This window comes from Vulpes vulpes, chromosome 11 (genome assembly GCF_048418805.1).
Source record: "Vulpes vulpes isolate BD-2025 chromosome 11, VulVul3, whole genome shotgun sequence".
NCBI classification, from domain to species: Eukaryota; Metazoa; Chordata; class Mammalia; order Carnivora; family Canidae; genus Vulpes; species Vulpes vulpes.
In genome coordinates, this window is record NC_132790.1 from 25996464 (window position 1) to 26021305 (window position 24842).

The following is a 24842-nucleotide window of genomic DNA, read 5'->3' on the forward strand; positions in this document are numbered from 1 at the left end:
TTTGTTTTTACATTTTTAGGACTTGAGATGAGCTCCTTTTTTAAAAAATTTGTTTTTATAATAGTACTATCCTTGAAAGTTCCCTTACCTTAAATTTGTCATTTGCATATAGAGTACATTGTGCATTTAGGAGGGTCTTGCTGTCTCTGACTGTGGAATTTGTTAGAAGTGGTTCATAAATGGGAAGTATTGCACATGCATTGTTTAGTGAGAACTGGAAGACACAGTGATCTTTTCTTTTTCTTTTTTTTAATTTTGGTAAAAAACACATAAAATTTACCACCTTACTCATTTTTAATTATATAGTTCTATAGTGTTCACATTGTTGTGCAACAGATCTCCAGAGCTTTTTCATTTCAATCTGAAACTCTGTACTCATTAAACAACAATTTCCATTTCCTCCCATACCTACCATTTTACTTTCTCTGAATTCCACTACATTAGATACCTCATAGAAGTAGAATCAGTGTTTGTCTTTTTGTGATTGGCTTATTTCAGTTGATACAATGTCCTCAAATTTCCTCTATGTTGTAGCATAGGACAAGATTTCCTTCTTTAAGTCTAAATAATATCTATATAACACATTTTGTTTATCCATTCATCCATCAGTAGATACTGGGATTGCTTACGCCTCTTGACTGTTGTGAATAATGCTGCTATGAACATGGGTCTACAAATATCTCTTCAAAACCCTGCTTTCACTTCTGGCTGTATACCCAGAAGTAAAATTGCTGGATCATATGATAGTTTTATTTTTAATTTTTGAGTAACTGCCATGCTGTCTTCATAGTGGTTGTATTATTGTATAATCCCACCAGTAGTGCCCCACGTGTTCCAATTTCTCCACATCTTTGCCAACACTTGTTATTTTATCTTTTTTGTTATAGCCATCCTAATGGGTACAAAGTGATATCTCATTGTGGTTTTGATATCCATTTCCCTTATGATTAATGATGTTGAGTATCTTTGCATGTACTTATTGGGCATTTGTATATCTTCTTTGGAGAAATGTCTGTTCAAGTCTTTTACTCATTTTTTAATCAGGTTATTTGATATTTTATTATTGAGTTATAGGAGCTCTTTATATATTCTGAATATTAAACCCTTATCAAATAACATGATTTGCAGATATTTTTTACCATTCCATACAATGCCTTTTCACTGTTGATTGTGTTCTTTTTTAAGTTTGATGTAGTCCATTTGTCTATTTTTGCTTTTGTTGCCTTTGCAACAAAAAGATGTCTCATAACCAAGAAATCATTGTCAAATTAAATTTCCCAAAAAGCTATATGAGGCTTTCCTCTATGTTTTCTTCTAGAAGTTTTATAGTTTTAGGTATTATTAAATGGGTCTTTAACCCATTTTCATGCATTTGGCCAATAGTCAGAGTAATCAAGAAATTATATCCAGAGGTGCCTGGGTGGCTCAGCCAGGTAAGCATCTGACTTGTGACTTCAGTTCAGGTTATAATTTCAGGGTCGTGAGGTTGAGGGTCGAGTGGGGCTCCACACTCAGTGGAGAGTCAGCTTGGGCTTCTCTCTTTCTCCCTCTGCCCTTCCTCCCACTCACACTCGCATTTTCAGTGATACAGAAAAGTATAGAGAATCATTTATTTGTTCAGCTTGTATTTGATGAGTGCATATATTCTGGCTTGTTTAGTATATATCAGGATTTAACATATATTTTATAACATTTGTGTCGGGTTTCCTTTTTCAGATTACTATTGCAGGAATATATCATTATCATAAATCAAAATACAAGAAAAAATGCTCTACTGACAAATCAACATATTCTCAGTTTTTCCTTCCAGTTCTTTCCCTATGTGCACCACATTTTTCTGGTAGTCACTTAGATGACATGTTATACTCTGCTTCTTTCTCTTAAAATTATATCGTAAGCATTTTTTTCATACTGTGCTGTGATTTTTGTGATTATCCTTTTGATGGATATCTTTTTTGTCAAATGGATATAAGAGAAGCATAGTCTTGGCTCTACCATTATTAGCTTTGTGTTTTGGCTCTACCATTATTAGCTTTGTGATCTTAAAGTTTCCTAAGTTCACTGATATTAATAGAAGCAAAAAGTAAACTTCTAGTTATCTAAACATGGAAATTATAACAACCTATATCACAAGGCTATTATAATGATTAAGTGTATATGAAAATATCTGGGACATAGTAGGCGCTTAATAAGTGCTAGTTTCTTTCCCTTTCCTTTCTCAGGGACCTAGTTTTTATCCTGTTCCTCCAGGGCTTGCCCTCAGAGACTCAGAACTTGCTTTTATTCCTCCAGACCAAGAAGGACCATCCGTACACTTGGAGAATTGAACTGGCAAAAACAGAAAAATACTGGGATGGCTGGTTCCGAGGCTTATCCAATCTCTTTCTTAGTTGTCCTATTCCTAAATTGCTGCTCTTGGCTGGTAAGTGTGTATTAGCTCAGGCTACCATAACAAAATATTATAGATTGGGTGCTTAAACAAGAAATTTATTTTCTCACAGTTCCAGAGGCTGGAAGTCTAAGATCAGGGTATCAGCACAGTCAGGTTCTGGTGGGAGCTTTCTTATGGCTTGCAAACAACCGCCTTCTCACTGTGTCCTTACATGGCAGAAGAGTGAGAGCAAACTCTCTAGTGTTTATTCTTAAAAGGACATTAATCCTGACATATGAGGGCCATTACCCATATGACCTCATTTAATTTTAATTCCTTCCTTATTTAATCTTAATTATTTCCATATCTCCAAATGTGGTCACATTGTGGATTGGGGCTTCAACATAGAATTGGGAGTGGAGGGGGAGATAAATTCAGTCCATAGCAGTGTAGGTATATCATCATCTGAGTATATCCTTGTTAAAACTACATACCACATGGGTAGTGGCTTCCAAAGTAAAGTACCATCCTCACTCATTTGTCCTATACTTTCCACACCAAATCCCTAAAACCTAACTAATAATAAGCACAAGCATCCATCTGGGATAGCCTAATTCTGGCCTGCCTTCAATCCTTAGTTAAGCGCAAGTCCACCCAGACTGGTGTGAAGATATTCTGAGTATAATGGAGATTTTATTTTATTTTTTTATTTTTATTTTTTTTATAATGGAGATTTTAAAAAGTAAAACTCTGTATTCAGAAACCAGTTTAAATGAGCAAAAAGATTACAGGGGAACTTCATTCTGGAAATCTTCATGTGATGAGGATATACCCTCAAGGAGTTAGGATTGTTATTAACATGAATTAAAAATGTCATCATGTTTACAACTCTAACAATTTTCACACAACCTTTTTTAGTAAGCTACTTCCGGATTCTCCTATTTTGTTCTAGGTGTTGATAGATTGGATAAGGATCTGACTATTGGCCAAATGCAAGGTAAGCAATCAAGAAATTATATCCAGAGGTGCCTGGGTGGCTCAGCCAGGTAAGCATCTGACTTGTGATTTCAGTTCAGGTTATGATTTCAGGGTTGTGAGGTTGAGCGTTGAGTGGGGCTCCACACTCAGTGGAGAGTCAGCTTGGGCTTCTCTCTTTCTCCCTCTCCCTCTGCCCTTCCTCCCACTCACACTCGCATGCACAGCTCTCTTTTAAATAAATAAATAAATCTTAAAAAAGAAAAGATGTCATGTCCCTAGGTCCTTCTCTGAAGGCAGAGTTATGTGGAAATTAACGTTTTGAGATGGGGAAGGATAATGGAAAGAGCATGAGCTTTAGAGTTAAGCCCAAATTTTACATCAACATCTACTCCTGAACCAAACATTTCCCTTTTCTGAGCTTCAATATTTTCTTATATCTAAAAATGGGACTTAACTACCATCTATATCTCAGAGTTTATAAGGATAAAAATGAAGCAATGTCTTTGCAGAGTATATTATAAACCATTAAGTACCCTATAAATACATAGTATTGTGAAGGAGATATTCTGAATACTGATCAGTATTTTTATCATTGTTGGAATTCTTAGGAAAGGGAAAGGTCCAGGATAATTGGGATGCAAAAAGGTGTAAACTGTGTTTAGAAGACAGCATGGTGAGGTGGCGAAAGTAAAGACTTTGAGATTGGAAGAACTGACTTTGAGTACTACTTCTTTCATACTCATTTTATGACCCCAGGCAAGTTACTTGACTTGCCATAGCTTTAGTTTTCTCAGTCTATAAAATGAGAAAGTTTATGGGATTATGAGATATAATGAGCAAAAAAGGGACATGCTGTACTCAGGTCCAGGTGCATCAGCCAGATGGAAGTGGAGGCTGTGGGACCAATTTTGTGGACGCTCTTGCTTTGGTGTGGATGAATGGCTTGGTAAGGTGAAATCAATAGGGATTGGTATCTTTTCGGTTATGGGAAAAAGAGATGCTAACTCCAAGGCCAAGGTTTCAGGCTTAAGCAGATTTTGTTCTTGACCTTCCTTTTTTTTCTACTTACTCCTCTGGAAAATCTCCTGTCTTTTATTTACACCCTGATAACTCCCAATGCTAAAGGTCCAACTCATCCTCTCTCTTGAGCTCCAGATCTGGCCCCTGTATCAAATCTATTGGACATTTCTACCTGGATGTTTATGGTCTCAAACTGTTCTTTTAGCTGTCTTCAAGCTTTCAACAGACAAGGGGGCTGTATTCCCTCACAATAGTTATTCAGAGGCTCCTGAATGATTTATCATATTCTGGACCCAGGGACTCCTACCCTACCCTTCCTCCAACTACATAGTATCCTGAAGCCTGGAGCAAGATCATGGTCTGGGAGTGAGTTTTATGTGAGTTTTATGGCACTGATGTAATTCTGAGTTTAGACATCTTTACTTAAATTCAGTTCAAGCAAACCTTTCCTAAGCAGTCTTTCTGTGTAAGACCTATGCTTAATGCTGGACAGACAGAATCAAATATGGCCCCTGAGACTTATCTGAAAGCAGTTGATCTGGATGGACTAGAATAGCATTTGAAACCGTTTTTGATCACCAGCCTTGGAATCAAACAGTCCTGGCTTTGAGTCACTTACTGGTGTTATGGCCTCAGTGAATTGCCAACTTCTTTAATCCTGAGTTTTTTCATCTATAAAATAGAAATAATACTGTATCTCAATTCATTTGTATGGTGTTTGATGAGAAAATGTGTGTAAAATAAGAGTCTGACAAATGATGGCTTCATTATATCCAGGAAGTATTCATGATTTCTCATTAGATGCCCTGCTATTTCCCCAGTAAGGATTATGCCAACACTACCTTCTCTTTCAGAGCATCCCATGACTATAGAAAGTAAATGGCTGGAGAGAGGGACATCCCCTAAGACAAAGGGAAATGGCCAAATTGGCATAGGTTTCAAACCAAGTCCTTCCCAGGACTGTGTTTAGACCTGCGAAATTAGTTATGGATTTCTAGAAACCTAGCACTCATTCATGATGCAACCTAGGTAAATAATTTAGGTTGTCTGAACCTAAGGATTTTTATCTATAAGATGAGAGGGAAGAGTTTGGAAATATGCCCACTTTATAGAATAATTGTGAGGATTACCTGTGATTATTTTATGTGTACCAGACAGAGTGTTGTTAGTATCTGTGAGTTCCCTCTGATTCTTTATTCCCATTCTTCCAAAGAGGAACAAAAAATGCATCCCTAGACATCAAGCCCAGGGTGGTATTGTAAGTGTTATCAGGTCATTCACTCAGTTACTCATTCAGGACTTACTAAGCACTTACTCAGTGTCTAGCCCTGTGTTGGACCCTGTACGAATATTGAACAAGTAATGATATTAGGCTCTATTCTTGCAAAAATGACATACTCCTAGGGAGGCAAGCACCAGTGGCATATAAAATATAAGCTTACAAAACAAGCAGGGCACAACTTGCTTTGTGTTTGAATCCAAATGTGTTAGCAGTAGTATATTAGATACAAGACAGAGGGGATGAGGCTGACTAGGCTGGAGCACCCAGGGACTACTGAAAGAGGAAGGGCAGCTGGGCCTTACTGATTGGAATGGTCTTACTTCCTCTACTAATTAAATAAGCAGCCTTGGGCAAATCACTTCACTAACCATGGTATTAGTTTCATCATCTCAGAAAAGAATTTGGTATTTGTCCTGTTTAAGTTTATAAAAATTGGATAGAAGAGTATTTTGAACAAATTTTAAAGCATTGTAATTGGGTTAGGAATCCTGGGATGTGATGACCAGGATTTCCAGAGCATGCTGCCTTATTTTGTAAATGGAGCCACTTAGGCTCTGAGAGTGTACTCGCTCTACTTAGAGGAGCTGTGGCTTCCATATCCTTTAGTCTCCTTAGGGATCTTGCTTTATCTGTCATCTCTGTTCACTCTTAATAGCTATCACATTAATGGTGAGCTTATGGTGTTCTACAAGGCAATGTGAGAAAGTGGTTAGTACAGTCTGGCATATAGTTCAAACAGTAACATATTGTAATAATAAATTTCAAAATCCTTGACATACTCTGCGTTCCTCTCCATCCTCATTAACTCTCATGAGCTCCATGCCAAGCTTTTTATTTCCAGGAACAAATATCATTTCATCCTTCTTTCCTTTGTGTAGGCTATTTTTTTTTTCTGTCTCGGAAGACTTCCTATTTGATTATGAAGCCTCTCTTCCTGTGTTCTTCCATGTGCTCAGTTTTATCATAGGAACTGCGTGCTACATTAGAATGTTGTCTTTTATGTTCCCCTACTAGACTGTAAATCTCCTGAAAGCAGGAACTGTTTCTTCCTATGTATCTGGCCCAAAGTAAATGCATGCTAAATAGTTGCCAAAGGTATAAATGAAGGGAAAATCATTTACCCAGGATTATAGCTGCAAGTATTACCATCCTTCTCAAACCTTGGTAATTGGGTCCAGACTACTGGGGAGGGGCATAGATAGATAGGAAGGTCCCGGACTCCTGGAGTGGCCTTTGAGACCACAGAGGTTGTAAGGAGAGGACCAAATAGGCCTTGAGGTCACCTGGATTTGTTTCCTCTCCAGGAAAGTTCCAGATGCAGGTCCTACCCCAGTGTGGCCATGCAGTCCATGAGGATGCCCCAGACAAGGTGAGTCTGGTGCTCTATGACTGTAAAAGGACAGCTATGAAAGTAACCATGGCTCTCACAGAAAATAGTACAAACCTCTGAATCAGGCTATACAAATATAACTCCACCATCTCCCCAGACCTCTCCCTAGCAGTTGCTTATGGTGTTGGCTTTCCGTGTATGGGCTGAGGAGGTACTCGCACCCTGCAGTTTCATCCCAGGGCCCTCTGGTTAAGATCTTCAGCTCTACTTCTCTCCTTCCCCCAAAAGTCAGATGGAAGAAGGGAAAATTGGGATAAAAACTGCTCCCTAAACTACAGTCACAATTGGAAGTTAATATGCATTCCTTCTATAGAATAAGGTGCATTGTAACTCTCAGGGGATAAATAAGCCTTCACATCATTCCTCTTGACTTCTCTGGAGCTCTCCTTGGAAAGATGGTAGAGAAGAGTCTCATAGCCCTGCCAGGACTCAGATCCTTTAGATTTCAAATTCCCCAGACCTGTAAGATCCATGAATCCACTAAAGAGCCTAACCTTCCAGTAGAAGCCCACAGGACCTCCAAACTGATCCCCTTTGCTAATATATTGCCTGAAATCTCTCTCCCTTTTCCAGGTAGCTGAAGCTGTTGCCACTTTCCTGATCCGGCACAGGTTTGCAGAGCCCATCGGTGGATTCCAGTGGTAAGGAAGTAACAAAGGTTTAAGGAGCCCAGCAGTGCTGGCCCACTCCAACAAAAGATATTGACAATGTTGTAAATATTTCTGCCTTATCCCTGCCTCTTTGGGTTACCATGTCTTTCTTCTTCCTCCTCAACACAGCCCAGACTGTGTTTCTTCAGACCCATGGTTGATAGTTTCTGTGTGCTTTGGTCTAGTGGGTTGCAGCTGAGCTGAGATTAAATTGTGCCTAGCCCCCACGTCACCCCACTTCTTAAGAAATCCCCCCACTTCTTGAGGTGCCTCCTTCTCTGAGGCAGCTGGGATGGGAATCAGTCTTTTTCCAGACTCTTAGAGAAGTTCTGTATGCCTTCCCCTGCTCTGCTGCTGAGGGATGCTAGAAGACCATGGAGACTGTAGAGATCCAGAGCAACGTTTTCAGCCTCAGCACTATTGACATTTGGGGGCCTGTCCTGCGTAGTGTAGGGCGTTTGACAGCATCCCTAGCCTCTATGCACTGGAAACCGGTAGCACTCCCACATGCACAAAGTTGTGATGAGCAAAAATGACTTTAGGTTTTACCAAATGTCTCAAGGGAGACAAAATCACTCACATTTGAGAAACACTGGTTTGAGGGGGGAAAGGATGCCTCTCATCCTTGGAAGCTTTCCATCTGATTAGGGAGACATAGTTGGATTCTTTGTTAAGGGAGAGGAGAAAGAGAGGCATGATTACCCAAACCACACAGTCCTGGCCCCACCTTAGGGAGCTCTCCTAGTCTGTGCTACTGTATGCCCCTGATCCTCAGAGAGCCCACAAGCGTGATGAGTCATACCTGCCAGTTGGAAAGTCTCCTGATTTTGGTGAGGGTCCAGGGGAACTAGTTCCCTACCCTCAGGAATTTTGAAGAAGAAATGTTGAAGAAAAGAATTTGAAGAAGGAATGTTGAAGAAAAGAAATCACTTCTGCATTAGAGAATTCTGAATGCCAGGACCTGGTAGATGAGGGTGACAGGGCAGGATAGATGTTAGAAATGATGATAGGAGCCTGACACGGTGAGCCACACAAGTGACTCCCTTATGCCGAACCACCCCTCAAGCAACTAACCATTGACCGATACCAGGAATTAAAAGTAAAGACTTTGTTTCTCTTGATAATAGTGTTTGGACCCCTGAACCATTTGGTCACATTACCAGTTCACAAAGAGCAGAGCCTATGTCTAGATCTAGATGGGGCTGTGGGGAGGTGGGACAGATCCTCAAGGGCCTTGGTGGTCATGAGGGCCCCAGGCTTCCAGGAGGAGAAGAGGTGAGCAGGGGAAAACTAGTAATGGTCTCATTTGTTTTCCCTTCTCTTTCCACTCTTTGCAGTGTGTTTCCTGGCTGTTAGTAACCTGCTATCCGTCCCTCCCCCAACATTGAGCTCTGTTGTAAATACATCGCACCAGAGGCCACTGTGATGCCGCTGTCTCCTCCTCACCATCCCGCCCGACCATGTGACACCGGCTCCCTATAGACGGGCTTCCCCAGATGTACAAACCCTTTTGTGTATTCCTGCTAAAAGCATTGTTTTCCAGGGCCTTTGACCAACCTCGGCTTCCTTAGTCCAAGGCTCCCCAGCTCCTACCCCTTCGCTGTTCAGGCGTAGCCCCTGCCTGTTCTCCCTGCGTTGCCTAGGGTGAAGCCTCCATCAGAACTGTAACCCTGGGCCCCTATTTCTGGTATTTGGCAATGCACCTGGGTCCAAATGTCTCTCCAGGCTCAGGGACCTCCATTCCTTGAGATTGTTCTTGGCATGGTCCTGCCCTACCTCATGGGATGGATCATGCACAGGGTGGTCCTTATTTTCCCCTTTCAAATAAAATACTAGTCAGGTACCTTTTTAATCCCAATCTTACTCTTCCAGGGTTGGAAGACTCAGAGAGGCCAGGATCCCATCCTTAGGAATAGGGAGGGGTGGTGGATAGCATCACAAGAAACCAGCCTGAAAATCAGGTCCAGTCAGTCCAAGCACATGGCCTCCCATCTGGGAAGAGCCCACTGTCCCTCTCCCACATGTCTGGGCACCTGCCCTGGGCTGAGGCCAGGCTGCTCCAGGGGCCTCTTGAGCCCTCACCTGCCACAGAGCAACCCAGGTTAAATACAGCCCGTGCACAAAGCCATAGGCTAAAGCCTGTGGAGTTGTTTTTATGAATCAAATTTAACCATTTCATACTTGGTCCCTGAGGTGTGCAGAGTGCCCACTTGCCTCTTCTAGACTCACAGCTTATCTTCGCCATTTGTGGTTTCCATGTCACTCTTCGTAGAAACAGGACAGCCCAGTATCCTCAATCTTTGCCCTCTTCCAGCTGCCTCATCACAGCACTGCGGCCTCCCCCTGCTGCCCAGGCACGCCATTTCCAAGGGCAGGAAGGGGCAGTGTCCTGCAGCCCATCTTTTCTGTGACTGTCTTAGGTGATGCGTGGCCCCCTCCACCTTTCCACCCAACAACTTCCTATCCCTGTCCTGCTGCACGGTCCAGAGTCTGGGACCTACTTTGTTTCTTTGTTATTTATGACCTTGTTTAAAGAAAATAAATATCTCCCAACCTTTATCGATCTTGTTTTTTTCCATGGAATTGTCTTTATTTCTGCTGATCTGGGAGCAGGGGACAGTTTGTTGGATTTAGTCACTATATGTCTCCAGAAACCCCTTTCCTGAGCCCACTGGCATTTTCTGCTCTGCCCTGCTCCTCACATCCAGAATTCCCAGTAGAATGGGCAGAGCCAGCCTCCACTGCAGCCAAGGAGACCTGGATTCCAGTTCCATTCTTCCAGTTATGTGCTCTTTTGACTTTGGCCCAGAACAGGACAGTCTATGCACTTTTTACGTGAGTTCCGACACTCATGGCTTCACATCTGCCAACACCAGAATTTTACCCCCAACCCAGATCATCTCCTGAGCTCTAGATGCTTTAGGTCCATCTGCCTCCTCTCTCTCCTAGATGACCAAAAGCCACTCATACTGAACATTTCTAAAACTGAACTAACCTTCCCCCTAAAACTTGTTCTTCCTCCCATGTTTCCTTGCTCAGTAAGTGGTAGATACCACCATCTCTCTATTGTTCAAGTCAGAGGCCTGAGCTTCTAGATGGCTCTTACACCTGTATTCCAGCTTACCACCAAACCCCTACCCATGTTCTTTTTTAACTGTTTCCCATCCCACGGCCCCTGCCATAGCTTAGGCCTCACCTCTTAGCTATATTACTCAGTATTCCTGCTGGTTTCCTGCCCTAGTCCCTCCCTTGGTCATCCCCTATATACTGCTGGAGTCTTCTTCCTCTTAGGCTTTGGAGCCAGGCTGCCTATATTGGAACCCAAGACCCACTCCTTACAGGCTCTATGAGATAGCCCTGTACTTTCTCCTTGTGCTGGAGTTTCCTCCTCTGAAAAATGATCAACAGTACCTCCCTCACACAGTCTTAAAGACTATATAAGTTAAAATAGGTTAACTGGATCTCTCAGTAACTAGCACAGGGTAAGCACTTAATAAATAGTTCATGTCATGTTACTGCTGTATTGTACTTCAGGAGAGTAGTCTGTGGACCAGTAGCATCAATATCATGTGGAAGCTTGTTAAAGGTTTTATCTGCACCCCAGACCTTTTGAGTCAGAACTGATTTGTGTTCTAACAAACACATTAATTCTGAGAAGTTCTGGTTTAGATGTTCCCTTAGTATATCAGGGTAAAGCATGAGCTCCCTAGCAGAGAAGAAAAGCACCTTGTGTGTGATCTGATTTCTCCCGCCAAGCTCTTGGGGTAGGGGGTCTGTGTGGAGGGGAGATGGTCCCTTGCTGGGCTGTGTCCTCTCTCCACTGGAGGGCAGCATAATCACACGCATGGTTTTCAGGAACACATCAGCATTTCTGTTCACCAGTCAAGTTATAATAGTCATCAAATTTTGAATGCCATCTAATTCACTTTGCACACATCTCATTTATTTCTCACAGCATCTCTATGAGGTAAGTGCTGTTATGTTCCTTTTACAAGTAGGTAGACAGGTCCAAATTCACACGGCTCAGAAGTGGTGGTATCAGAATTAAAAACCTAGGTTGTTTCCTCTCCATGCTACCTCCTGGACAATACAGGGGACCCTGGGCAGAGACCATTTTGGTCGAGATACCAGACTAAATAGCAAGAAGATGATGACTAGGGACTTGAGGCTTTTTCAGACTTGATGGACAGAGACTGAGAATGAATGATATGTTAAGCTTTGGGTTAGGTTCTATGCTAGTCACTTACATCTTTTTCATCTTTGTATCATTGTGAAGTATAGACATTACCCCCACTTTAAAGATAAGGAGAGGGGCAGCCCTAGTGGCTCAGCGGTTTAGCGCCACCTTCAATCCAGGGCGTGATCCTGCAGACCCAGGATCAAGTCCCATATCAGGCTCCCTGCATGGAGCCTGCTTCTCCCTCTGCCTGTGTCTCTGCCTCTCTCTCTCTCTCTCTGTCTCTCATGAATAAATAAATAAAATCTTTAAAAAAAAATAAAGGTAAGGGGACTGAAGCTCAGAGATGTGAAATGACTAACCCACAGCCATGGCTAGGAGATGGCAGCATCTTTGCCCTCTGAGTGTTCCATTGTACCACAACAGGGAAGGAACCATTCATATGTTCACAGAGCATATCTTTAATGAACACCTACTATGTGCTGCCCATAACATCTTTGTGAAGCCTACATATCAGCAGTATGAACTCAAGAAGGAAACAGAAGAGACTCCAACCCTTTGAATGAAGGATTTGCTATAGAGCCAGAAGGAGCATGTTTGGTCAAACCAAAGGCCATTCTGTCACACATGCGCACTAAAGAATGTCAAAAGAGAGCTTCCTGGAAAAACAAGGTAGGCAAATTTTGGGGTAGCCATAGACCTATTGGTGGGGAGGAGAATCTTGAGGTTGAGAGTACTCAAAGGCATGAAGGGAGCTGGGTGTGAATGACTTCTTGGTCTTATCCTCTTCTAAATCTGCTGTTAGAAGCACGTATTTGCTGGTTAAGAAAACCTGAGCACCTATTCTATACCAGTCTTCCGATGGACTTTGTAGACAGATAAATAATGAAGCCCTGCAAATGGGCTCATAATCTAGACAGATTATTATAGGAACAGTGACCACATTGTGTAAAGAGGAAGGAGACAACTGAACCTCTTTGAAAACAGGTTGGGTGGAGAAGGCTGTATAAAATAGGTATCATTTGAATTGAGCTTTGAAGCATCATCACAAGGTAGAGGTGGAGAAGGAAAGGAAATAAAATACATTGCAGGAAGAGGGGACAGCATACAAAAACCCAGCACACTTGAAAGTCAGTCTGAGAACTAGTAGATTAGTATGAGTAGAGTGGTTGGAGTAGAAGCTGACAGGAGAGTCAGCAGGAGGCAGGACATAAAGGTCCTGAGTGGCAGGACTGGAGAGTTGTCAAAAGAACTTCAGTATCCTGTGGAGATGGACTGGTCGGCACCAGACTCCAGGCAGGGAGATAGTAAAGAGCAGTGTAACAGTGAGGTAAAAGGCAAAGGTATACTTACCTATCACAGTTGCCGCCACAGGGATGAGAAGAGGAAAGGCTTATTATCTTGCAGGTGGAATGAACAATGCGGAAATTCATTTGGACAATGAGATGCCAAGGACCCCTCAGTTGGATTCAGAGGTCTGTCATCAGAACGAGGGGTAGGGAGTTAAAAGGTCAGGACTTTAACAAGGGAAGCGCAGGAAGAGACCCTACAACAGGAATAGAGAACGTGAAAGACAGTCACACTCTCCCCTGCAAGAAGAGTTTTTGACTCAACTCTTCTGCCCCAGTTGGCTGCCCCACTAGTGGCCAGAATCAACATATTCTCAGTCTGGCTCCAGGGCTCAGAAAGTTATATAAACTCAAGAGGCTCCCTTATTCCTAGAGCTGGTTTCCTATCCCAGTAGTTTGCTAGAAAACCCCAGCCTGTGGCCAGCCAAAACCTTGGAAATAGACTAGCCAAGTGCCTGATCTCTTACACATGGAGGAAATAACTGCTGCCTTCCTGCCCCATAAGGTGATAAGCACATGAACAGGAGGTATAATGGTCATTAGTTATGCTCCATCTGAAAGTGTGGCAAACTTCAAAGAGCATGGAGACAGTTGTTATCCATGGGGATCCATCTGAGCCAGGCCCTCAACCCCTTAGCTAAAAAAGACTGTCCCCTTAGCACTTCATTCCTTTGAAATAATCTTTGATTTCACCAAGGGCAACCTGCTTCATATGCAAATATGTCCCTGGCAGGGACCAAGGAAAGGAATAAAAGAGGAGTGGGGCAGACTGTCCTCCTAGAAGGGAAGAAAATTGTGGGAATCTCAAGGTGAGGAAAAAAAAGTCTAGAGACAGGTTAGTTAGAAGCAGCTGGTGGGGAGAAACTCTACAGTCCAGATCCCAGCTCTTCTAGCTCTGCGAATTTAGCTCTCTGAATTTTTTTTGTTGTTTTTTGAGCCTCCTTTGCCTCCTTTATCAAAAGGAATAATTGCTCTAAGACAAGGGAAATAAAATAGCTGGCACAGAGTAGCCACAGATGTTTGTCTCTTCCTCCTAGCTTTGAACTGATTTCATAGTTTTGCTAAGTGTACAGCAGTCTGCCTACAAATGTCCCTTCTCCCACCTTACCCCCTCTCCTTTGCCTTCTCCCAGCTTGAACAGCCAAGTCCCCAAGACTGGAGACTCTTTGAATGAATGGTTCCATGAAAAGGCAGCTTGTGCTGGCTGCCCTTGGCACTGTTGGACAAGGGCCTCCTGGGATTAATACCCTCTCACTTCCTTCTCCCAGACAGCTCTCCCTGCTCCCTTGGGTGCAAAAGTGAGGTGGTAGCTGGTGTCCCCACCCCCCCTCCCACCCCCGCCCAATCCATAGGCACTCATTCTCTTTCCATTGTGTTCCTGGGGCTCCATTGTGGAAGCCCTCTCCTCCCACTCTAGCCATAGGGCTCTGCCTTTTCTCTCAGCTCCCATGATTCTTAAGGTAACACCACACAGCTTTCCACTTGATTATATCCAATTAGCTAGTCTTATATTTGGGAGTGTGCTAACTTAGCCTCAAGGGCAGTGAGCAGGCCTTCTCATTTTCTTGGATTCTCATGGAACATGTAGCACAGAGCTGTTCACACAAAAGTGTTCACTGTAGCTCTGTGCAATTGAGGTGACTCATTTATATATTCAGCAAATACCTACATCTGATAGGATTCTTAACCATTAGGCCTTAGAAGCAGAAAGGATAGACCTTTCAACACCTGGGAAGGGGTTGGAGACTCCTCTCAAAAATTATTGGCTTTAAAGATATTACTGCCAATGGGAGCAAAACAACCACAGCAAAATAACAGGTAGTGCAGGCAACAGATGGCTAGTTAAGATCTTTGGAGACAGACCCGGATTTGAATCCTGCTTTGCCACTTTATAGCTGTGTAACCTCAGACAAGCTACATATTCTCTGTCTCAGTTTTTCACATCTGCAAAATGGACATAATAGTACCTATCTCATTGTAAGAATTGAAGGAGAACCTATCTCATTGTAAGAATTGAAGGAGACAAGTATACCCAAGTTCTTAGCACAGTGCCTGGCCTCCAGTGCATGGCCTGTATGTGGCCACTACTTGTAATGATGTTAGTCATTTACTTAAGAGAATATTCCTTGGAATGAGACTTGAGTGATCTGCAACAGCTCAGTTGGACAAGGCTGTTAGAAAAAAGGCTGAAGAACAGTGCAAAAAAAGAAAGAAACAAAATTATAAACAAGCAGTGCCCCAAACCACAGTCAGTCCTATCTAGAATTAGCTACCCACCCACTAAGCACTGTTGGGGCTTCAAAGCATACCACTCTGTAGTAGGACTAGTCAGAGTTTCTGAGGGCACAGAGACTGGTGCAAATATACAAGGGTAAGGCCTTTCCACTCTCCAGTTGTGGTACAACAGTATAACATTTGCTAACCATTGAATGGAAAGAACACTGGTGAAACAGACAGAGCAGGCCTCAGGCCAAGCTCTACTGTAACCCCAGGCAAGCCACTAACCATCCCAGACTGTGCTTTCCATAAGGCCTGCTCTCCTTTCCTCCCTGGGTCAGTGAGATTCAAGAAAAATGCTAAAAGTATTTTGAAAACTGACATACTGACCAAAAGTAAGGTAGGACTCATAGCTCTAGGGACAGGCAGTCCTGTTTGTACAGCCCTGCCTCCAAGCCACACCCTCAGCATCTTCAAGACTTGCTTGGTCAGTCTCTCCTTTCCATGAAGCCTCTGAGGGGCTTCTCAGTGCTGTGTTCCTGTTTCCACTTGTGGCTACACTGTGTTACAGTGATTTAAGGATCTGAACAGGGTCAGCATCTTAGCTCTCCTCTCCATTCCTGGGGCCTGCAAGGACTGGCACTGTTGGCTAAATGTAATTTGGATACTCTACTTGGATAATGGATAAACAAGGCTACCCCAAGCCACAATAGGGCCCACCAGCTCTAGACTGCCGCACTCAATAATTCATCTTTTACTGCACGCAACCTTTTCACGTTTTGCTTAACTTACATTTAATACTAGATGCATTTGTCTCATCTCCCTACTGGCCATCAGCCTTAGAGACTGAATCCTGTACCTCTCAGCACCCCAATAGCATGCCTGGGCCTAGACCTGCCCCTGGGAAATGCTCAGTAAGCATTTATTGCCCGACAGTTCTTAAGCCTCAGTCACCTGATCAGGACGTGTGATAATTGCCACATGCCAGACTTTGCAAAAGTAGTGATTCGAAGCACAAGGTTTGGAGCCAGACAGTGGGACATGGGCAAGTTACTTAACTGCGCCTCTGCCTCCATATCTGTAAAACAGGCATAATACTGTATTGACCTCATAGGGTTGGGATGAACATTAAATCATTGATACATATAAGCCCTTAGAACAGTGTTCATCGAACAAAAAACTCACCCAGTTCACCGTTGCTGTTACTAGCTGAGACTGACACTGCAGTTTTGAGAAGGCCCAGTTCTGATCCCTGCAGCTGTAAAGAAGGGGAGCTGTGTTGCTCGTAGACAGTAGCTTTCTGTTTCAGGCCCAGTCCTCTGAAGCCTCAGTATGTGACCGAGGGTAGCAGACCATGCCACCCCCAAATATGCTGCTCTGGCACATTAATTATTTTGAGCTGTAGGCACTTGAAAAACAGCAAATGCAGGGAGCAGCTTTCTCTAAACTCTTATCTGCCTAAAGACAGATCCTCCAAAAGGAAGTCAGTTGTCATAAACCTCCTCCCTAGGAGTTTCTGCAACTGGGAAAGATTGACTCATCACAGGAGAGACGAGAAGTGGACACCACACCCAGACAGATTTTGTCATAAACTATCATACCTCTCATCTGTTCTTCTAAGGGCCCATTCATCTTTCCTAAAAATCTCCCCTAAGAGGCCTACATCTCCCCCTCCCTTTTCCCTATTAAGATGCTTAATCCTGAATTCTAAGCCACCTAGGGAAGTTAGTAATTTTTCCCTCAGTGTCTCCCATGTATACATGAGGAATACATGTTCATAAACTGTTTTCCTCTTATTACAGAGGTCTCAGCTAAAAATACAGATGGGTAGAGGTAAAATTCCCTCTCCTGTACATGATGAAATTTAGTGATTTAGTAAGAGGATTTCCAGAATCTTGGCACACTCAGCAAAAATACTGAAGATGTGACCAGGTGCTCATTGAGGCCCTATGGGAAGCTGAATATCACATCAGAACCCTTTCCTTAGGGGCCACAAGCTCTGGGAAGCAGGAATCCTGAAGTGCATGGTGCAGGGACAGGGCAGAGGCAACCCAGCATCAACTACCCTGTTCTTAACTGTGTGCCTTCTTTGTAAGCGAGATCCACAGTCCCTCCTCTGTTGAGGAACCTGATCCAAGTTGCCTGGAATGTGCTCTGCACAAGTGCTCAAACATTACAGTCACTTATCAATACAGCCTTAGCTCATGCTGGTCCTTCTGCTGGGAAATACTTCTCATTAGACTCTACCTATAAAAAATTCTACCAGGTCTCCAAAGCACAGCTCAAAAGATGCCTTTTTATTCATTTAACCAAAAATATTTGCTCAGTGCCTGCTTATTTGAACTAGATCTTCTTTTGGGGATACCAAGAGGAAGAAGGAGTGCAGAGTCTAGTGCACACAGCCAGGCAAATAAACAAATATTGAAATTCAGTGCAACGAGGGACTATCATAGAAGCACGTACAAAGTATAGTGAGGCCCTTTAAGCTCTCACCCTGCAGGGATGACAACTGACTACAATTAAATGACTAGAATAATTTCAATTTGATAAACGTGTTATTGAAGAAAATAAAAATCAGTTAACATGAAAGAAAATGGCTGGCAGGTTGGATGGTCAGGGAAGAGTTAGGTCTCTAGTGAGGCCAGAGTGCGATGATGGGAAGAGCTTGGCCATGAGGGTAATTTGAGGAAGGAGCAAATGCAAAGACCTGGAAGTGGGGACAATGCTAATGGCAATAAGCATGGTGATTTTAGGAATAGAAAGAATGTCATGTGTCTGGAAAGTACTGAAAGAGGAATGGTGGGAGGTGAGCCAAGTTGAGATTATAGCATAAATACAATTTTACATATATATATTTTTTATTCAATGTTATAATGTAAGAATATTCTTGATTGTGAAAAATGACTTGTAAACATTTTTTAATGGCTGTATTAAAAAAATAATAAAAAAAAGTTTCATCCTGCTTGAAAAAAAAAATCATATGAGGTACACTCCTTTTACAGAGATAGTCCCTGCTCAGTCTTCAGGACAAGTCATTGAGGAGAAAGGCAAAAAGCCATGGGAGTTAGGCTACCCCTCTCCTACAGTTATCCTTATTGCCACTTTTGGGTCCCTGTGGTAGAGGCTCAAAGAGGCAAAAACCCCAATGACCAAACCCCAGGGACTGTTGATTATATCCTGTTTCTATCATAGAGTGTCAGCCCCAGAAACTTCTCCTTCTGGCCTTCTTGCTCCTTTCTGTGTATTGCCCATCCATTCTACTCTGATGGTTTGAGGTGAAACAATATAAAATCTCAGGTGTTCCCTGGTATAGACCACTTCCTTTTTACAAGGAACAAGCAATGCTGACAGGCCCTCTTCCAGAAGGTAGTTCTTCTTTCTCCTCTCCTAGGCTAGCCTTTGGCTTCTGGCTTCTCTGGAAAGCCACAGGACTCTACCAGCTTCTCTCTGCCGACACCTTAGTCTTCAGGCCTTGAGCTACAGGGTCTGCGGAATTCCTGTCCATACTCATGTATCCACTTGTTGGCCACTGGGAGAGAACAGGGAAGAAGAAAACAGTCTCAACAGAGCAGACAGCAGCAACGCTCACCCACAGGATCACGCAAAAGCCACTTACACTCTGTATCCTGGGCAACTCCTTTGCCTCACCCTAGTCTCAGCCCTGCTACAGACTACAAGATGTTGCTATTGGCAAAGATAAATAGCAAAGAAGACACTGTCCCCTAGAAAGAGTCTCTGATAGGTCCTGTCTACTATAGACTAATCTTTAAACCTTAGATACTAAGGTCACTCACTCTTCATTCATGTATTTCCTTAAAGTCCACCCTCCCCCTGGTGCAATGAAAAATAAGGGATGGCTTCTCTTGGTAATGTCGATCTCAGCAGGAGCATCTCTCATCTACTTTTTTTGTCCTCAGATCTAAATGCTTTTGGGCCCAAATATGACATGAATACATCTGCTGCTTATTTATCTATTTGTTTCTTCCTTGTTTGACCATCTCTTCATGGGGAGGCACTAGATGGGACACAGGATGGCTTAATGGTTCTTTCCTTGGCTTAGATGACTGGAACTTATGACCGTTTTCCTTGTCAGCTGCACTCAGGAATCAAGGCCTATCTGACCAGGTCAGTAAGCTTTCACTGACATCTGCTCTGTGAGAGGATCTCTGCCCTTAAAGGCTTCCAATCTGTTGGGGCCAACTAACCTACAATCTGATCATATCAGTATAGGGTGGCACTATAATGAAGCTTTTGGAATTACAGAGCTATACTATTTTCCATCTACCCCCTGTTTCACTTTCCTCTGAACCCCTCACCCATTCTGATGCCTCGAAAGGCAGGCCTTACCCCACTTATCTCCCACCAGGACAGGACAGCCAGCATGAAGTGTGTCACCATCCCCTTCACCACTCCTATGCAGATTCCACCAAAACAGAGCTGCATTCTAAAAACAAAATGGCCCACCCCAGAGAGAGTCAGCCCAGAATTTCAGTCCTTCGGAAGTACATGACAATGACTAAGGACAAACGCATGCACATCGTTAAACATGAAAACTGCCCATGCAGGTTGGGGGCAAAGCATGCACAAAATGGTATAAGTTGCCATTCTCCCATTCATTCATACATGCAGCATTTATTGAGGGCCAATTCTGCTCTCAGAAGCCCACAGTCTTATAGGAGAGACAGACCTAAAAACCAAGCAGGACGAGACTGTGGCAAGTGCCAGGAGGAAGGTGAACACGTGCTGTCATTGGATCACCGAGGAGAGGCACTCAGCAAAAACCATAAAGTGGAACAAAAAATTCCTTATACAAGGAAGAACTTAATTCAGATGCTTAACCTTCCTCAGGCACTTACTAATAATACGCCCAGGAAGCAGGCTTTATCATACTCCCCAATTTACCAGCAGGGAAGTTGAGGCTTTGGAGCTGTGAGTAACGCAACTAAGAAGGAACAAACTCGAGACTCAAACCCAAGTGTTTTTTACTTCAAATCCTGGTGTGTCCTTTTTTGCCCTATGCACAGGTTTTTTGTTCCCCCCTATACAACCCCTATAGACTTAGGTTAACCTTGGCTATTAGAAATAGTCAAAGCCCAACGTAATGAAGAGCTTTCTAGGATACACTGACAAGTGTACACATTACCAAGTCTCAAAGAGACAACAGTCTCCTGAGTACTCAAAGATTCCTGCATTTACTTAGGCAACACTTAAGATGTACCTGGCACTGTGCTAAGTGTTTTATAGGCATGATGTTATTTATATATCTTCATTTCATTCCCAAATTAGGTAAAGGCTGTGAGGGAGCTTTACTGATCTGAAACTAGAGGAGAATGAATCCTCTTATCACATGGCCCTCCTCTGTGCCTCACCTAATCTCATAGCTCTTATTTCAGTATGTAGTCACTGCCTGTTAACTTCTCTGCGAGCTCTTGGAGGACAAGGACCACGAGTTTTCCTCTGTACCCTCAGTGCTTTCAGCCCTGAATGTTTACTGAATGAATGACTAAGGGGACCTGTTGTTCTGGAAGATCCAATGATCACTAAAATAGAGTTCTTAACTTTGAGGAGTTCTATTGTAATAGAGAAGGCAGACATGTAATCATCTACTTGTAATATAAATAGTCATAAATTTAAAATAAATTTTAAATTTAAAATAAAATTTAAAAATAGAGGCACAAGTAACATGTGGTCATCCAAATTAAGGAATTATCTTTGATTTTGAGAAATCACAGAGGGGAATGAAAAGATATTTCATCCCTCCTCCCAGGAATAAGCTTGCAAGCACAGACAGCAGAGAAGCTCAGGTATTAGTTCTGCATTCTTATTACCACCATGTGCTGGGACCAGACCTCCACTCACCTTGACCACAGGCACGCTAAAGTTGGCATAGATGAAGGCAGTGGCTCCTCCAGCTTCCACAGAGCTCAGCTACAATGCCAAAGAGCCAGTGTTGAAATAGCCCCTGACTACCCAACTCTACCTTACTTGACATCTGATGTCATTTCTACATAGAATTCTTTTTTTTTTATTTTTTATTTATTTATTTATGATAGTCACAGAGAGAGAGAGAGAGAGAGAGGCAGAGACACAGGCAGAGGGAGAAGCAGGCTCCATGCACCGGGAGCCCGATGTGGGATTTGATCCCGGGTCTCCAGGATCACTCCCTGGGCCAAAGGCAGGCGCCAAACCGCTGCGCCACCAGGGATCCCTCTACATAGAATTCTTAACTGTGTTTCCCAGTTTCAAAATACTTATTGAAAGATAACCCCCCAATGTAGGAATTAAGGGAGGCTACTCCCTAGCATATCAGTGTTTGTCTGCAGTGCCATACAAGGACAGCCTTTAGGAAACCCCCTTTCTTTATCCTTCCAACTAACATCCTTATTGAGGGCTACAATAAGTAGATTCAAAGTTTGAGACCCTCAGGAAGAAATCTAGTTTATATCACAACCCAAGACATATACCCCCAAAATAAAAGTTTCATAAAACATTCTTACTACAGGAGATACTCTTTGTTATTTTCCATTTTATTTTATTTTATTCTGTTCTAGTTCAGATTTCTTAAATGCTGACCACATCCACTAAATTAATTTCACAGCCCACTAATGGATCATGGCTTACAAAACACTGTTTTTATTACAACTAGTTTTCAAAGTTGAAATTGTAGGAACCTCTGATTGCAGCTTTGGCATGTTTCCCAGACCACTCATCCTACTCTAGATAACCTCAGCTATGGAGTTTCACCACTGGTATATTGTAGAGTTGTAGATGTGTTTTCTTAATATGAAGTTTTTTTTATTGTCAAAAAATATATTAAAAAATTTTAAATCCAGGAAAATACAAATATTACTTAATCATCAAGAAAAAAGGCACTGTTTACATACTAACTTACATACTAATAACTGGCATTTATTTATTCAGCACTGACTATATGCTAGACATCATACTTAATCCTTATAGATCCTTATCTCACTTATTCCTCACAACAATCCTATAAGTCAGAATTGTTATTGTTATAATTCATATTTTACAGATGAGGAAACTGAGTCTCAGAGAGATTAAGTACTTTACAAAAGGTCACATCACTCTAGTGACTAAGCCTGATTTGAAATGAGCGACTGCTAACTAGAGTTCCTGCTCACAATCTTTATGCTATACCCTTGAACATTCAGGTTATTTCCAAATATTTACTATTGTAAGCAACTCTTAATGAGTAAAATCATTTTTTCATTTTACACAGTTCTCATAAGAACGAGTCTGGACCATTATTGAGTCAAGAGTGTATGCGTACATTGAGTATTTTTGATACATACTGCTAAATTATTTTTTCACCAACAGTGCAACATGACAGTGCCAGTCTTACCTCACCCTGTGTATCAGAGCATTTGTGGATCTCACCACATTCACCTATTAGGAGTTAGGACATTGGCACTTGTTAGAAGAAACTGAATTGACATGATGATTCAGAACCTAGAAATGGAAGTGGTGACTTTTTGGCATTTCTTGGCTCCCCCTGTAGCCCCTTGGGAAAGTCAATGAGAGCAACAATTTGCTCCTGTGTTCAAGTAACTAACAGGATAATTCTGTTCTAAACCCTGTTGTCAGCAGCTATGGGTATAAGAAAGATATACAGGGAGAACTTGCACTTTCCTGTGTTCCTTTACCTGTGGTTTTGGAGTATGGGGAGAAGGAATGACTTAACAAACAAATTGAAAAGAGAGTATGACCTGTGTGCTCTGAAGATCCTGAGTAGGACTGTAAGATGAGTGGAGTGGAAGTAAACATTCTACTGTTTTGTACTGGGACTGATCTTATCTCCAGGTGGAACAAAAAATTACTAATTTGATTTCAGCTCAGTCCTCTACATATCTTATAGACTATTTTTTCCCTACAATATTACTCTCGGATTCTCCATAAACCTTAATGTTTGTTATTAGAAACGTTTATAACCATTTTTACCCCAACCTGAAGATGAAAGAATTGGGATAACCTAGCACTTACTAGATACCACGATGCCAGTGCCCCTTTAAGGGGTCCTATACCTGCTTGTGGGATGCAGTGATTGAAACCTATTGGATAAAACTTTACAGAGTGACATCCCCTTACATTATCTTATCAGATCCTCCCGACAACCCTATGAGGAGGCACAGGACAAGAAAACAAGTTCAAAGAATTGATGTGATTTGTGCTGAGGCCACATATTAAGTGGCAGAACTGGAATTAGGCCAACTAACTTTAAGTGCATCCCATTCCACTGTCACAAATGCTTATAACTTAAATGTACATGAACACATGTGTATATACTCACCCCTCTCTACACTTACTTACTCACACACACTTACTTAGATACACACACTTGCATTTTGCCATTTAAAATTGCAGGGCTCTTGTATCCACGCTACCCTTATCATAGTAACTGGGCCTCGGTAACCAGGGAACCAGCGGTAGGAGATATTAGGAAGGTACAGAACAGAGAGACACTGGCCCTCAGATGTCCTATTCTTTGGTTGATACCAATATTCTTCACTGCCTGTGACTTCCCATGCCATCTCAAGTCATCAACCAGAGATGCAACCAGCTGCTGATGTAAAACATGCTCCCTGCCTGAAGAGCTGACATGCCTCTATGGCTGATCAAAACACTCAGAATGACCACTAGAGGCCAGACTCTGGAAGTGGGAGCCTTCTGGTTTTGCAGGAAATATAAAACCGAGTCATGTGAAGAACTACGATGGAATCACCAACATTACAGATCATAAAGTGTGGTCTCTGGGGATGCCTGGGAGGCTCAGTTGATTAAGCAACTGCCTTTGGCTCAGGTCATGATCCCAGGTCCTAGGATGGAGCCCTGCATAGGACTCCCTGCTTAGTGGGGAGCCTGCTTCTCCCTCTCCTGCTTCCCCTGCTTGTGCTCTCTCTCTCTCTCTCTGTCAAATGAATAAAATCTTTTTTTAAAAAATGTGGTCTCTGGTTGTCTTTTCTTGGCTACATTGTGGAGACAACACAGCAGTGAGAAAAGAGAATGCTGGAGGGGGGCAGAGGGTGGGTGGGTGGGTGGTGTGCTATTCTAATGAGCCTGAAACCAGCACTTCAACTTTGGATGTTATGTAGAGCTCTTCTATTAACATGTTTATCCCTTCAGTTAACAGTAATACTCCTCTTACAATTTAAGTGACAGGGATCCCTGGGTGGCGCAGCGGTTTGGCACCTGCCTTTGGCCCAGGGCGCGATCCTGGAGACCCGGGATCGAATCCCACGTCGGGCTCCCGGTGCATGGAGCCTGCTTCTCCCTCTGCCTATGTCTCTGCCTCTCTCTCTCTCTCTCTCTCTCTCTCTCTCTCTGTGACTATCATAAATAATAAAATAAAAAAAATTAAAAAAAAATTTAAGTGACAGATGACTGAAATAT

At 42.6% G+C, this 24842-nt stretch overlaps 2 protein-coding genes across 2 annotated transcripts in view; one reads left to right on the forward strand and one right to left on the reverse strand.

Moving 5' to 3' along the window:
* Window positions 1–10250, forward strand: part of PPME1 (protein phosphatase methylesterase 1) — an 88462-nt gene extending 78212 nt beyond the window's left edge. Inside the window, exons 10-14 of the mRNA XM_026010499.2 lie at window positions 2293–2422; window positions 3324–3368; window positions 6956–7020; window positions 7615–7682; window positions 9029–10250. Coding sequence (XP_025866284.1) covers window positions 2293–2422; window positions 3324–3368; window positions 6956–7020; window positions 7615–7682; window positions 9029–9047 — 327 coding nt within the window. The 3' untranslated portion in view covers window positions 9048–10250. The remainder of the gene's footprint in view (window positions 1–2292; window positions 2423–3323; window positions 3369–6955; window positions 7021–7614; window positions 7683–9028) is intronic.
* An 8018-nt stretch (window positions 10251–18268) lies between these two features.
* The window catches only part of P4HA3 (prolyl 4-hydroxylase subunit alpha 3), a 41846-nt gene continuing 35272 nt past the window's right edge, over window positions 18269–24842 (reverse strand). Inside the window, exons 11-13 of the mRNA XM_072727388.1 lie at window positions 21294–21362; window positions 19782–19878; window positions 18269–18963 (exon numbers count right to left, since the gene is read on the reverse strand). Coding sequence (XP_072583489.1) covers window positions 18893–18963; window positions 19782–19878; window positions 21294–21362 — 237 coding nt within the window. The 3' untranslated portion in view covers window positions 18269–18892. The remainder of the gene's footprint in view (window positions 18964–19781; window positions 19879–21293; window positions 21363–24842) is intronic.